Genomic DNA, 15,004 nt, shown 5'->3' on the forward strand with positions numbered 1-15,004 from the left:
AAAATCATTTAGAGGAAGAAATCTTCTCTTCATCCATCAAAAATTAAACCTCCATCATCGTCAAAGATGAAGACCTCTGAAGAATCAGTGACGCTTGCAGAAGCAGGTGAGAAGCTGTCTTATAAATCTATAACTCACTGATGGGTGCAAACATTTCCAAAGTTTTTGAAGATGACTGCAGCAAACATTAAGTGAGAGAACTGAGATTGAGCTTTATAATTTAAATCTCAATCTCACTATTCCATGACACAAGACTGTATAATCTTAAAGGTATCAAAGAAGGATAAGCTTATGCTTATCATGTTTTCTTCTGCTAATTTTCTTAATAACACCTATTTTGATAAGTGAACAGTATTCGAGACAGAAATCTTTCTGAAGAATTCTGATCAAGTTCCAAAAATTACTCTGATGTTTGCCTGAAATTTAAAAATAAAACAAACAAAATGAAATGAAATCATTTTCTTGCAATTCTCACCTCTTCTGGATCAGAAACCTGCAACATTCCTGTCAAATTTTTGGACGGATTCCCTGCCATGCCAGTGATAAAGGAAAATTACACCGTAGAAAAATGTAGCAGATGCAAACTCGATGCGGCTTCAGCAAAGCGCCCAAAACGTAATTTTTAATTCATTGTTAAAGTAAAACTGTGAAGGAAAAATAATTTAATTGTCCAAGGTTTCACAAGAAACTGAACTGATGGGTTTAAAAAAACTGTTTACTTTATCAAAACACCATAACAATATTTGCATGTTTGTTGTGTAATTAATGTGTGCTATACAATGAGTAGTCAGAGGTATATTGAAGTGATGGTTAAACTGCTTTAAAACATTGAAAGAATTAATCTTTCCATTCACTAATTCACTTAAGCTTAATTTATTTTTTTATTTTAGAGAGATACAATGAAACAGTAGTTTATAAAGGAGTATGCTGGTTCAGTGTAACACCCATCCAAACAGAATACCCCTTCACAAAGGTCAGAATGCTGATTTGATAAAATGGCCTCGATAAACTGACAAGGCTAAATTTATCTAAGTTTATGCTAAACTGACAGGGTATGCCAAACCGACTAACACCTGGCCCCTGTTGGCCCCTCTCTAGAACCGCCCATGGTTGGATAGTTTTATCTTATGAAAAGATTTTAGCCAATTATGGTATTGATGATAATAAACAAAATAGGAAAATGTAAAAGCAATTCCACAACCTGTAATATTTATTTGCTCAAATTTATCACAAAATACAATAGATTTTACCCCTGCGGTTTTCTTTGCCATACTTGGCCAGAACTGCAACCTATTAAAATTTCTCCTCACTTTATGTACCATGAAAACATGACTATTATAATAAATGAATCAATAAATTGAGCACTTTTTCCTCTCCCTTCTTTTCGGAAGTATTTAATGCATGAGGTCACAAAGAAGGAGGAAACAGATCTCGATAGCTAAGATGGCGGAGGAACAGCAGGAATCCTCGCAGGGAGAGATGGAAGGTGAGAAAATCAGTTGCTCGTGAAAATCTCCAACAAGGTGCGCTGACATTTATCGGGCAGCTGGAGCTGAGATTATTGCATCTCTCCGCAGAGGGTTTCATCTGTCCCTGTGGCCGTGGCTGACACGCCACCTGAAAGGCCACAGCTTCCCAGCTAACACTAGCGAGCTGCAGCTGCTGCAGTTACACAAAGAAAGGAAGAAAACCGCTGGTTTGTAGTTTATAAAGGAGTATGCTGGTTCAGTGTAACACCCATCCAAACAGAATACCCCTTCACAAAGGTCAGAATGCTGATTTGATAAAATGGCCTCGATAAACTGACAAGGCTAAATTTATCTAAGTTTATGCTAAACTGACAGGGTATGTCAAACCGACTAACACCTGGCCCCTGTTGGCCCCTCTCTAGAACCGCCCATGGTTGGATAGTTTTATCTTATGAAAAGATTTTAGCCAATTATGGTATTGATGATAATAAACAAAATAGGAAAATGTAAAAGCAATTCCACAACCTGTAATATTTATTTGCTCAAATTTATCACAAAATACAATAGATTTTACCCCTGCGGTTTTCTTTGCCATACTTGGCCAGAACTGCAACCTAGTAAAATTTCTCCTCACTTTATGTACCATGAAAACATGACTATTATAATAAATGAATCAATAAATTGAGCACTTTTTCCTCTCCCTTCTTTTCGGAAGTATTTAATGCATGAGGTCACAAAGAAGGAGGAAACAGATCTCGATAGCTAAGATGGCGGAGGAACAGCAGGAATCCTCGCAGGGAGAGATGGAAGGTGAGAAAATCAGTTGCTCGTGAAAATCTCCAACAAGGTGCGCTGACATTTATCGGGCAGCTGGAGCTGAGATTATTGCATCTCTCCGCAGAGGGTTTCATCTGTCCCTGTAGCCGTGGCTGACACGCCACCTGAAAGGCCACAGCTTCCCAGCTAACACTAGCGAGCTGCAGCTGCTGCAGTTACACAAAGAAAGGAAGAAAACCGCTGGTTTAGTTACAAGCAGGGAAACAGTGCATGGACTTGAACTAGTATTACAATTCACAAGGTGTTGAATACGTAGGGTTAACATGTAAGGGGGGGAGGTTTTGTTTTCTGAGCGGTGTGGAGACGTTTTTCGTCGTGCCCAGAAATTGTTTTGTTTTCGCACAAGTCGAGCTAGCCCTGTGTAGCTCTCGGGCGGCAGCCGGTGTTATGTGGAAGATTGGGTTCATAATAACCGAAGAATGCTGTCTTATAATATAGTTGTTTACTGGTAACAAGATTTTTTTCAAAAATTTTTGAAGATAGTGTTATTTTTTTTTAAATCTTTGCTCAGGTCATTTTCACGTAAATACATCATTCTTAGTACTACATCCTTCTTTTTTTAAAGGAGCAAGAGACGATGAAACGTACAGAAGATATTAAAAATGATGATAAAAGTACAATAGGCTCTTAAGATCTGAATGAAAGATGCTGGATTCTCTGGACATGTAGAATGTGTTGTCATTTATGCGTTTCTAAATCATCATGTCCAGAACAACAAACCTCAGAGATGAACAAATGTGGCGTTTTCTGTGGTCGGTGCCAGCACAGATTTTCATACCTGTTTATGTTTTTACTCAGGTTATGTTTTAAGTTTGTATTTTATTCCACTTTTTAAAGTCTGAGATCAATATTCTTTCATACTTTTAAACCTGCTGCTTAAAGATAAGCTAGCTTCTTTTTAGCTTGAGGATTCGGAGGACAGACTGAGTAAAAGTAGTGGACCTCCGCTATTCTCATGAGTTGGGGATAAAGACGAATAATTAAGATATGCGAATACTTAACACCCTCTCTAAAAATGTTTAAAACCTCCTATTTTAACTGTTGCAATCAACAAAATACCTTAATGTGCATCAAATGCACAGTTTTAAACTGTTTTAGCATTACTGTAGTTCGCCATCCACTGCCACTCTTGGGGTTACCAATCAAAACCAAGCAAAATAAACGCTGCCCTTGGATTGGCTGCTTGGAAACGCAGCTAATATTATACCAAGTAGCATCAAGCATAGCTTAGTTTACCTTCCCAAGTTGCACTTCGCACATTTTGGGAAAATGAATCCAGCAAAATTGCACCAGAGGTTGGGTGGGGGTTTACTGTAAATGAGAATACTTCCTTCCACTGGAAATTCCAGTACTGCCATGATTATTTTCTGGCCTGTATAACAATGCAGGTGCTTTGTTTTTCTTGTGTGGAAGTTGACGTGCATTATTGCTTAAAAATATTTTTAAGGGAAATGACAGTCTCTTCCTAATCACAAGTTTACCTGCACTATTTTCTTTCCCTTCCTCATCTGCTCTTGCCTTCCATATTTATGAAATTCCATATCCAGTCCTGACTTTGACTCACCTTGACTTCTCTCTTCCCAGGAGTTAATTGTCTCGCCTACGATGAGGCCATAATCGCTCAACAGGACAGGATTCAGCAGGAGGTGAGGAATCAAATGTTTCTTCTAAGGGGATTGCTCCTGAACACACCAAACCACACTACGTTGCATTCTGGGTAATTGGCAGCTATCTGGTTGGAATGCCGCCACACTTTGTACGCAGACGATGGATAGAGGGGGAAAAGAGACAAAATGAAAGGAGAGAAAATAAGAAAAGGACAAAAGTGGATAAATTAAGTTTTGTTTTTGGTTTCAGCTAAAAGCAATTGTAGTTAAATAAATAATTTAATAAATTTGTTTTCACTGAAAATTTCCAACATTTTCTTGTAGAATTTCTTTTGTTCAAATTTGAGAAAATTTTGAGGTAATGTTATTCCCTCATCAGAAACATCTCTGCAGCATTTCCCTGATTGGTTCATGCGTGCTTGAGAAATCCTTTAATCTCTATGGCAACCGTTCAGCTTGCGCAAAACGCCTGGTTGGATCGAGCTCCGCCTTCGAGGACAAAGCTCCTTCTCAGAGAAGCAGATTCCAAGCTTCCGGAAACTCGGAAACTCCAAGCGTCCAGAGTTTCCGAGTGGAACTGTGCTGCTGCGGAGCTCGTAACAGGAGCCACTTCTCAGAGCAACGCTGGTAGAAACCTTGTTGAAAAGTTAGTAGAGGAGCCATGTTGTGATGACATCCTGAAGGCAGGAAGAGCAGGAGTTTCTTAAATTACAGAGTCAAATTTCTTTTAAGTCATAATTGATAATATTGGGGCGTGCTGCGGTGGTGTAGGGGACAGCGCAACCCACATTTGGAGGCCTTGAGTCCTCGACGCGGCCGTTGCGGGTTCGATTCCCGGACCCGACGACATTTGCCGCATGTCTTCCCCCCTCTCGTTCCACCTTTCCTGTCAGCCTACTGTTGTATAAGAGACACTAGAGCCACAAAAGACCCCCTGGTGGGGGAAAAAAAAATAAATAAAAATAAATAAATAATTGATAATATTGCATTTTTGTAACAACATAGTGACTTGATTGTGCTGTAAAATGCCACTATATGCTTGGAAAATAGATGATCCTGCCCCTTTAAGAGATATACTGATAAGAATTTTGGAGTCTGTTTGAAGCTTTGATGTTCACTCAGAATAAGCCTGAACAGCATTTTAGGGTTGAATTATTAAAATAGGCAGTTGTACTAGCATTTTTATAGGAGGTCGCAAGTGTTTGTAAATTGTAAATGCACAGTTGACGAGTTTAAAAACGTCCGAGTTGGTGCAACTGCAGGCTAACTGTGTCGTCTGCGCAGATCGCAAACAGCAACCCGCTAGTGTCGGACATACAGGACCTGTCGGTGCTGCAGAAAGAATACGCCGAGGACGACATGGTTTATCAGCTCAAGCTCAAGGTCGGGCAGACCGTCGGTTCACAGCGTCCGGGTTTTACAGCGCGGCTCCAAATTTGTAACCAACTCCTCTTCGTTTTCCGTTTCAGGACCTTTACAAAAAGTACGCGTATATCCGCAAAACACGACCAGATGGAAACTGCTTCTACAGAGCCTTCGGCTTCGCACATCTAGAGTCGCTGCTAGACAACAGCAAAGAGCTTCAGAAGTAAGAGGCATGATGGTTACCGTCGGCTTATTAAATGTTTGATTTTTTGTTGTTGTCTTAAATCAAAAGGATCCATTTTGGCTTTATACTTTATACCATTGCTGCCCTGCAAATTAAACATGCTTGGCCATATTTAGCTTCTGTGTTGGTCAGGTTACCCTGACGCATCAGAATGTGCATCATATTCTGTGTTGGACTGTTTCTACCTTTAATAAATGTTTTTGTATTTTTAGATTTAAAGCAGTTGCAGCTAAAAGCAAACTAGACCTGGTTAACGAAGGCTTCACTGAGTTTACCATTGAGGATTTCCACAACACGGTGAGCGTCCCGTCGGCGGTCTGGTCGTTGAAGCTGTCGGTTCGGATTAGACGGACGGATCAGATCAGCCTCTCAGATCGACAAATCGGCTCCTGTTTAGTTTTTCCTGAACCGCAGCGCTTTATTGTATTGACTTGTGGAACTGTTTTCATTCGTTCCACAATTCCACACGTTTCGATGTGGATTCGGAGACACAGACATGCATCAAGAACACATTATGTTCAAGATTTTCTGCGTTTTGTTGTATTCACCACTTGACAACAACGTTCCTGTTAACCTCGCTGACCTTCAGTTGCTAATGTAGGATTTATTAAGTATATTTAGCTAAAAATAAAAACATGTTGGATCTTTATTTATATTATTTTTATTCATAATATACTAATTTATTTTAAGATATTTTGTAGTTGTCTTTTTTTTGATTATTAACATTTTTGATAATTATTCTTTGCTTTCCCCCGCCCCCCCCATCCCACCTGCCATCCAGTTCATGGACTTGATTGAACTGGTTGAGAAACATCCGAGCCTGCAGGAGCTGCTCAACTCTTTCAATGACCAGAACATGTCCGACTACGTCGTGGTTTACCTGCGCCTCCTCACCTCAGGCTACTTGCAGCGAGAGCATGGCTTCTTCGAGCACTTCATCGAGGGAGGACGCACCATCAAGGAGTTCTGTCAGCAGGTGGGCAGCGTTTGGGGTAAAAAGTTATTTTTACAGAGAAAAAACGATAAAGACAGAAACTGGAAGTGCAGCGATCACGGTTTCCCCCCCCGGCCGATAGTGATTATCTTTCAGGTCTTAATTGCTGATTGTAATTTTTACTACGGCACATAAAACAGCAGCGGTCGGCACCGCTAACTAAAAAGTTACTTGCACTAATCATAAACATTAGCTCCGCTAACATGCCACGCCAACGTGCTAATGCTAAATAATATCTGCCCTTGAATGACAACCTTCAAGTACCAAATTAATTTGGATATAATTTGCATTTTCCTTAAATATATTTATGTTTATATCTTGTTCTCTACTGTCTTCCAGTGGGTTTCTTGTTTGAAATAAAGTTATTTGTAGGGGGGATAAAAGGGCAAGAACACAGAACAGCTACATAAACAGCAAACATTCTCTTCAAAATAAGAGTTTGAACCCAACTGTCTAACTTTTAGAAAAATTCTTAGGAGTTAATAATCAAAACTTCAGTGCTGATGTTGAACTTTACAAAACAACCAAGTTACTCTTTAGAATTTATGTAGAAAAGTTGACTTAGGCAAAGCTAAGTGCGCTAAATGTTTCTGAAGTCGGCAAACGCGCTCAAGGAAAGATTAGTTCCACTATTAGCACATTAGCGGAAAGTGTGCCTGCCTCTGTAAAAATGAAGGAAATACAATATTTATCAAAGTGTATATATAATGCCCAATATTTGTATTTTATTTTTTAAGAATTGGTTAAAGTACTAATGGAAAAATTAGCTCCACTATTAGCGTATTAATAGAATTGTGCCCACAGAAAATAAACTTTTTTTTTTTACATATTGGTGCTCAATGAAAGAATGTTAGGATTAAGAGTCATGTGGTAAACATAGATTCTTAAATATCATTAAAGAGGCTTTTTGAATGAACTAAATGTAAACAAAATGTTTGTGCATATGGTGTTTATTGTTTTTTTTTTTCCCCTTCTCCTTTCCTAGGAAGTAGAGCCTATGTCTAAAGAAAGTGACCACATTCACATCATTGCCTTAGCCAAGGCCCTGAATGTATCCATTCTGGTGGAGTACATGGACAGAGGGGAAGGAGGGTTTGTCAATAACCACATCTTCCCTGAAGGGGGCGACCCGCGCATCTTCCTGCTGTACAGACCAGGCCATTACGACATCCTGTACAAATAACACTCCTGGGCCACATCGGATCACGTCCTCCTCAAGCTGCACTCCGCAGGGGGGAGCGTTTAAGAAAAAAACAAACAAACAAAACATAACATCAGCTGCCACGTTGATTTACAAATCGCATCTGTGTCTGAGATGATTCTCATTTATTTGGAAATTAAACGATAAAATCACATGCGTCTCATTTACCCCTCTTGCTCCAAACCTCCCCCAGCCCCAGTCTCTCCTCCGCCGTCACACAAAAAAAAAACTATAGTTGGAAAATAGAAGCGACCCCAGCAGATTAGTTGTACAGGTTTTTGTTTTTTTCTTCTTTTTCTTTTGTGGTTGTAAATGTTATCTTCTTGCTTTGTTTGTTTCTCCTCCTTTGGTACACTGCGTTTCATTGAGTTTATTAAAGTCATTTACATCTTATCTGCTGCCTTTTCTCTGACTCTCACATTCTGCTCCCTTTTGAATATTTTTTTAATCAGGAAAAATTACGGGACACTAACAAGTGGCCAAGAGTTTTACCAAATGTATCAATTTTTCTTTTTTCTAAAAAGTACTTTAAGAGACCTCATCCAGAAAGTTAATCGTTTCCATAGGAACATTTGGTCTTGAATCCGTTATTTGTCTCCTGCTGTTTGTTTTTAGTATAAAAGTTCAACAGCTGTCAAAAAACCAAAATCTAGTTCTACTCAGGATTCCAACATGGCTGTGCACACATAACTAAATGCTCTAAAGACCCTTTAGGAAATGAAATGCCAAAATAGTTTTTTATTTTATTTTTATGAATATTTTAACCATTCAAGGAAAAAATATTTGGCTTCTAAAATGGGACTAGTCAAATGCAATGAGGTATTGGTGTTGTGGATCAGTGCAGCAGTTCTTACATTTAATTAGTACACTATTATAGCAGTTATATAACTGGATTGCATTTATTAAAACTTGCCCTTTTAATTTCTTTTTTTAAATTATCTATTTAAAATATTTGAAGGGACTTTCTGTTTGTTCTTGTGGATGTGTGGCTTCTTTCTCCCCCTGCCTTTAGGTCTGCATGTGAAGCTGTGCTTCCTTCACAAATGTGCACATCTGTTACAACACTAAATGTTAAATTCATTTTTCACTTTGTGGCCAAATAAGGATGAGAAAAAAGTTCTATTTAGTTTGCTTGTTTTTATGTTTAACACATTGACAATAAAAAACCAAATTAAGCACATGTTCAGAATTTCACAAGTTGGCACCTAATGTTTTAACGCTGTTTTTTTCCCTGTACGCTTTCATTTTCCGCTTTAGAGGAACGTTAAAATCGTTCAAACCTTTGGCTCAGAATAAAAAGATTCTGAGGATCAGTGAACTGCTTAGAAACACAAATCCAAAGATTATGTTGACTTTGTGAACAAATGTCCTGTAGTCACAGCAACCTGCTATGAGAAAGTTATGGACACCCCTAGTATCTTTTCCAACAGACTGTTACGCAGCAATGTTGTCTTCAGTCAGAGGCTTCTTCAAAAGTGCCACAATACAGACTGCTACCGGGGATTCCTCATCAGCATCTACAACTCTTTAAAGAAATTTGAATGATGAGTTAAAGCAACATTTAATTTCCCTGTAGGAATAAGTATTTTTGAATTGAATTTTATTTTTTAGTTATAAAAACAAAAACCGTCATAAAATAAAAAATGAACGAATACATCAAAGAACTACTTGTCTTTTGTTCTTCAACCGTTTTCATGAAAATATGAATATCAGAACTACGAATGTATGTCCTATACGCGTAAACTAACCAAAGATCGTAAATTATAACGTGATGTTTTCTCGTTCACGTTTTTCTGGACTCAAGAGTGAAGTCAATATTAGAATTCGTGGTCAGAGTGAGAGCTCTGTCTCTGTGGTTGAGCTCTGGAGAAAACAAACCAACATGTCTGCTCTCACGAAGTCTTTCACGTCGGCTGGCAGAAGAGTGTTCTCCAGGTGTACAAGGCAACGTTCATCAGTGACAAGTATGTCCAAAGTTGGAATTATTCATGTCAAGGTAGTCTCGTTATTTTCTTTCGTGGTTTTAAGCTAACCAGTTAAATAGAAAGAGTTTTTCGTTCTAAAGGTTAGCTGTTGACATTTAGAGTAACACAGCAGGCTAGAACTTAATGGCTTGTTTAGTGATGAAGATTTATCGCGAATGTATTTGCAGTTGAACGAGCTTCAACTGCAAAGTTTGTCCACGACGGATTTTATATAACTGTCACAAACTTCATTGTGTTTTCTGGGGATCAATACAACCGGTCAACACAAAGTAGTCCATAATTAAGTTTAAGGAAAATGCACTTTGGTTTGGTATTTAGAAATGAAAATCTGAGACGTCAGTGTGATGTGCTGGTGTATTCCGCCACCTTGAGTCAATTATTATGTAGAACCACCTTTAAAATGTTACAGTATGTCTCTACCAGCTTTCTAAACAAAGGATTTTATTATTATTATTATTATTATTATTATTATTATTATTATTATTATTATTATTATTTTATTTTTTCATTCTTTTCTGCAAAATAAGTCAACCTCAATCTGATTGGCTGAACAGCAGAAAGCATGGTAAGATTTTAGTTTAGACTTCTACTTGTATGGTGGCCCAAAAGGGTCAACACAGAAGCCACACTGGAATTCATGCTAAAAATGAATTTGTACTAAAACAGAGGTTATGCTAACCTTTCTAGCATAACGTAGCATAATATTGTCCTTGTCAGTCTGGTTGTTTAACTATGAAATGTCTTGGTAGGCCTACATACCATCCATTTTCAAATGGATAAATTGGACCTTTACTTGTATGGTATCCCAGAAGGATCAACAAAGTGTAAAAGTCACAATGCACCAACACAACAATGACACTTAAGTGCTAAAACGGAATTTATGATCAAAAAGAATTTATGCTAAAACTGAGGTTATGCTAATGCAGAATTTAGAGTAAACTGTAAAAATCACAACACAACAAAAACCACAATGGACGTTGTACTAAAATGAAAATTATGCTAAAGTGGAAGTTATGCTAAAACTGCTAGCATAACTTCCTTTATGAATCTCTGATAAATATTGTCCTTGCCCAGTCTGCGTGTTTAAGTGTGCCGTGTCTTGGTTGTAAAGAGCTGCAGGACACTATAAGTCAGGACTAAGATGGTCGTGACTTATAGTACCTGTTGTCTTGGTAACCACTGTGTCTCTTTTCTCTTTCTCGTGTCTAGCTGAGCTGATGGAAAACATGGATAAGAAATCAGCATGGGACCGCTTCTACTCTGAGACCAGCACCAGGAGTCCCAACTTCAAAAACTTTGAGTGGTTCTTTGGTTTCGATGCTGTGCAGGACTTCATCACTCCCCTCCTGCAGACTGCGTCCCTTTCTCGCCATCCTGTCCAGGTCCTGGACATGGGATGCGGCACATCTGCGCTCGGCCCCTCCATCTACAGAGACTCCGCTTTGCCGGTGCGAGTCACCTGCGCCGACATCTCCCCCGTAGCCGTGCGGCTAATGCAGGAGCACATCCGGGCCAACGCTGTCCGGCCTGGCAACGCTTCCTCTCAAATTCAGTTTTTAGAACTGGACTGCACCCGGCTTGACGGCCACTACAGCCCCAGCAGTCTGGATCTTATTGTTGACAAGGGCACCACAGACGCCCTGTTGAGGTCCAAGGAGGGGGCGGAGAAGGCGGCCTCGGTGCTGAGGCAGTGTCTGAAGGTGTTGCGGCGCTCCGGGTCCCTGCTCCAGTTCTCAGACGAGGATCCTGATGCCAGACTGGTGTGGTTAGAGACGGCCGCTCAGGGTCAGGGGCTGGCGGCGGCAGACGTTGGGGTGCAGGAGGTCGGGGTGCTGAGGGGTGTGTGTTACTACTGTTACCAAGTGACTGCTCATCATGATGTAAACAAATAAAATTTTAAGTTCTTAAAGTCTGTGTCTTTCATATCTACACAGGGATATTCAAACACACCCAGCATTATATTTCTATAATGCAGAATAACGCAATCATTTGTGTTATCAAAAAAAGAAGAAAGAAAATGTTCCCACCAGGAAATGTTTACTTTTTAGGAAAAAAAAAAAAACCCAAAAGAAAATCAGGAATAAAATTAAGATTGACTGATAGCCAAGACAATCTGATTTAAGTCTCTTTATGTTTAAAAATCACATAATCTTTCTAAAGAATTTCAAGATTGAGCGAACATGAAAGATTAATGTAATATTCAACAAGCTCCTCCGTCTCTCACTCAGACCGGTTTCCGGTGTGACGTTCTCATTACCGATCGTCTACCGCCATCTAGTGGCCAAGTTTAATTCAAGAACAGAGATCCCAGAATGGACATGGTGGAGTGAGTTTCTGTGATTGTAAAATGTAATGCGTTAGTATTTTTGAGAGAATGACTTTTGGGGTTTTATTTACTGCAAGTCATAATAACCATTAAAAATATTTCATTCAGTTTAACTAGTCAATATAATAAATTACTTTTGCTTCGTGGTATTTGATGATATTCTGATTTATTGAGATGCTTTATAGAAACAGACATATTTAAAGTCCACACAGTCACAGTGTGTTGCCATGACTAAAAGCTGACATCGAAACAAACATTTATGAAGAAAAAAAAAATGCAAAAAATATATATCTTTATACTTATTTGCACTCAATTTAAGTTCTACAATACTTGATTTATACACAAACGTGTAACAGATAGGCTGATGGCAAAGATTTCCATTTAAAAGTTTCTTTATCAAGGACTGAAGGAAGTGATAGGTTAGTGCAAAGATTCACAAGGTGAACCAGATTCATGAGAATCATCTAGAACAAGCTGTAGAAGGTAGCTGGCTCCTCCCCTTCCTCTTCCTCCAACATGGCGTCCTTACAGAAAGGAGGTGGGATGAGTTGTTGAGGATCAGACAGCCCTATCACGTTGTTGAAGAAGCTGAGAAAAAAAATAAAAAATAAAAATGTAACACACATTCACCTCAAACCGAAGACATAATATATGCTGTGAAAAATTTAAACATTGGAAACTCATTGAGTCACAGTGTGATTAGCTAATTAACTGAAAACAGTCTTTTGGTGACTGGACAGACGTCCAGGAGACAGACATGGACACCACAAAAGATGGTTGCTAGAGAAGCAGAAACTTGGAGGAAAAAACACGATGCCTCTTCAACCTGGATGCTAATAGTGACGCTAATGGAGCCCTAACAAACTGTTGAGTGAACTGAGATTAACATATATATATTTTAGATTAAAATATCGTTGTTGTTGTTTTTTTAAACTATTATTGTAGAATTTAATGAATGTAAATAATCTAGTTAATTCTGACTGTCCTAAAATGAGAGAAGTTTAGTCTGATGTAACTTCAGCCCGTTTATCTATTTGCTGTATGTAAACTTATGGTTTCAACTGTTTGTTCTTGATGGATGAAATGAAAACATTCAGAATTATTATTATTTTTGTGTGTGTGTGTGTGTGTGTGTGTGTGTGTGTGTGTGTGTGTGTGTGTGTGTGTGTGTGTGTGTGTGTGCGTGTGTGCGTGTGTGTGTGTGTGTGTGTGTGTGTGTGTGTGTTTTCAGGCTGTTTTAAAAGTCTAAAATTTTGAAGCCTGTGTTAGTGGTGGGCAATACATATGGAAGTAAATATGTGCCATCAGGATTTGAATTAGAAATGCTTCTGAAATTCGAATGTTGTATATTTGTACTTACTTTTTCAGTGTTAAAATACATTCAAGACATATTTTTACCCTAAAGGAATTTTCATTGTCATTATTAATTCAAAGCTTGGTGGCACATATTTTCTTCCATATACAGCACAGACCAAAGGTTTGGACCCAACTGTGTGTCCAAACTTTTGGTCTGTACTGTACATGGACTTAAAGCTGTACTATGACATTTTCTGGCATAATTATTTTACAACAAAAGTGACAATAAAAACAAGTTATTTCTTTTTCAGGCAGCTGTGACTGAATGGTTATTACAGCCCAACAAACACAAATCCATTTGTCAGGATTAACTGGAATTTATTGTGACGATAAGCGATAAATTAAAATTGTTCTCGTCATGAGATTTATCACGATAAATGATAAACAATAGGATAAATGCTAAATGTCCAGCCATGTTTTGCTGGGACATTTTTAGCTCTGGACGCCGTTTGTCAGAATGTGAAACCCTTCAGGCTTCCAACACCTCAGGCACCAACCTGGTGATCGTCCATCCATCCCTGCAGCTGTGGAACAGCGTGGAGATGGGAACGCAGCCAAACTCCGTCACGGTGCTCATGTACTTCACTGTGGTAAACACAGAGCAGGTCAACCTGTCAAACTGGAAATTCGAGCTCAGGGGATTTTTTAATTTTTTGTCTAAGAAAGGTCATGTGCTTCCTGCAGCACCACATGATCCTGTTTTCCTCCTGCTGTACCTGTCTTGTTCCTCATCTGCAGCTGGCCTGTCCAGGTGTTGACCAGGACCCCCTGCCCGGGGCCGGAGGAGCTGCCCAGCACGGCCTGGCCCAGCAGGGAGGCATCCTTCGGGATGGCCAGCGGGTGGAAACCTCGGCACAGGCGCTTCTTGCAGCACGTCTGGTTCCTGTAGTTGATCTTGTACATCACACCCTTCCAAAACAGGACAGGATAATCATAATAACAATAATAAAAATAATAAAAACATAACATGTTGTTTAAAATCCCTTCTCTGTGGTTGTTACCTCTCTGTAGAGCAGGAGTACGTCCAGGTGGAAGGTCTTATTGTTGTAGGATCCAAACTCCCTGAGGCGGATCCGCTGTCCCAGAGCATCGTAGGTGTATTTGGCGAAGGCCCCCAGCTTCTCATTCTGGGTGGACTGGGAATAAATCCACAATAAATATTTACTATAATCACAAACAATCACTTTTTTGCTATTTGGCTGGTAAAAAAAGAAAAAAAAGAAAAAAAGAGGGAACTCACCACAGAAAGGGAACCGGTGAGCAGAGCGGGGGAGGCTGTGGAGATGAAAAACCTATTTTAGTCTGAATAGACGATAAAAGTAGGGGTGTTCACACAGGTGTGTGTGTGTGTGTGTGTACTCACTGCATGGCAGGGGTCTCTGGGCCAGGCAGCCCACCGACAGGCACACCAGCAGCAGCAGCAGAGTTCTCATGTTGTCAGGCTGACTCTCCTCTCTACAATCAGGGCTCACTTCCTTTAAAGGTGCGCAGTTCTCAGTCGGTGTCACCTGACGCCTGTTTCCTGTTTTTAGCTTTGTTAAAAAAAAAACTAAAAAAAAACAAAAGCAGCCGTTCTGATGAGTCTGGAAAGTCATTCAGTGTGAGTTCAGGTAAATCAGC

General features: G+C 39.4%; 3 protein-coding genes across 5 annotated transcripts; 2 read left to right on the top strand and 1 right to left on the bottom strand.

Moving 5' to 3' along the window:
- The first annotated feature begins 1,428 nt into the window (after positions 1-1,428).
- On the top strand, positions 1,429-8,110 carry LOC122820508 (ubiquitin thioesterase OTUB1-like). Of its 2 annotated transcripts, none has more exons than XM_044097981.1 (7): positions 1,429-1,486; positions 3,891-3,952; positions 5,198-5,296; positions 5,383-5,501; positions 5,735-5,819; positions 6,304-6,498; positions 7,502-8,110. In XM_044097981.1, exons 1-7 carry the CDS (start codon positions 1,444-1,446, stop codon positions 7,697-7,699), a joined length of 801 nt encoding a protein of 266 aa, XP_043953916.1. In that variant the 5' UTR covers positions 1,429-1,443; the 3' UTR covers positions 7,700-8,110. The 2 variants fall into 2 exon arrangements, with proteins under 2 accessions (XP_043953916.1, XP_043953915.1); XM_044097980.1 differs by lacking the exon at positions 1,429-1,486 and adding an exon at positions 2,186-2,279.
- Positions 8,111-9,554: 1,444 nt separating this feature from the next.
- cskmt (citrate synthase lysine methyltransferase) lies at positions 9,555-11,611 on the top strand. 2 transcript variants are annotated; one of them, XM_044097983.1, is made up of 2 exons: positions 9,555-9,681; positions 10,912-11,611. In XM_044097983.1, the coding sequence occupies exons 1-2, from the start codon at positions 9,600-9,602 to the stop codon at positions 11,592-11,594; spliced, it is 765 nt and encodes a 254-aa protein (XP_043953918.1). In that variant the 5' UTR covers positions 9,555-9,599; the 3' UTR covers positions 11,595-11,611. The 2 variants fall into 2 exon arrangements, with proteins under 2 accessions (XP_043953918.1, XP_043953919.1); XM_044097984.1 differs by having other exon boundaries at positions 9,587-9,713.
- A 566-nt stretch (positions 11,612-12,177) lies between these two features.
- Positions 12,178-14,867, bottom strand: LOC122820511 (ependymin-like). Its single transcript, XM_044097986.1, has 6 exons — positions 14,748-14,867; positions 14,625-14,659; positions 14,386-14,520; positions 14,101-14,293; positions 13,882-13,969; positions 12,178-12,616 (listed from the first exon to the last, which is right to left on the bottom strand). Exons 1-6 carry the CDS (start codon positions 14,815-14,817, stop codon positions 12,493-12,495), a joined length of 645 nt encoding a protein of 214 aa, XP_043953921.1. The 5' UTR covers positions 14,818-14,867; the 3' UTR covers positions 12,178-12,492.
- Between the last annotated feature and the right edge of the window lie 137 nt (positions 14,868-15,004).

Source organism: Gambusia affinis, linkage group LG18 (genome assembly GCF_019740435.1).
Source record: "Gambusia affinis linkage group LG18, SWU_Gaff_1.0, whole genome shotgun sequence".
In the NCBI taxonomy this organism is placed as follows: Eukaryota; Metazoa; Chordata; class Actinopteri; order Cyprinodontiformes; family Poeciliidae; genus Gambusia; species Gambusia affinis.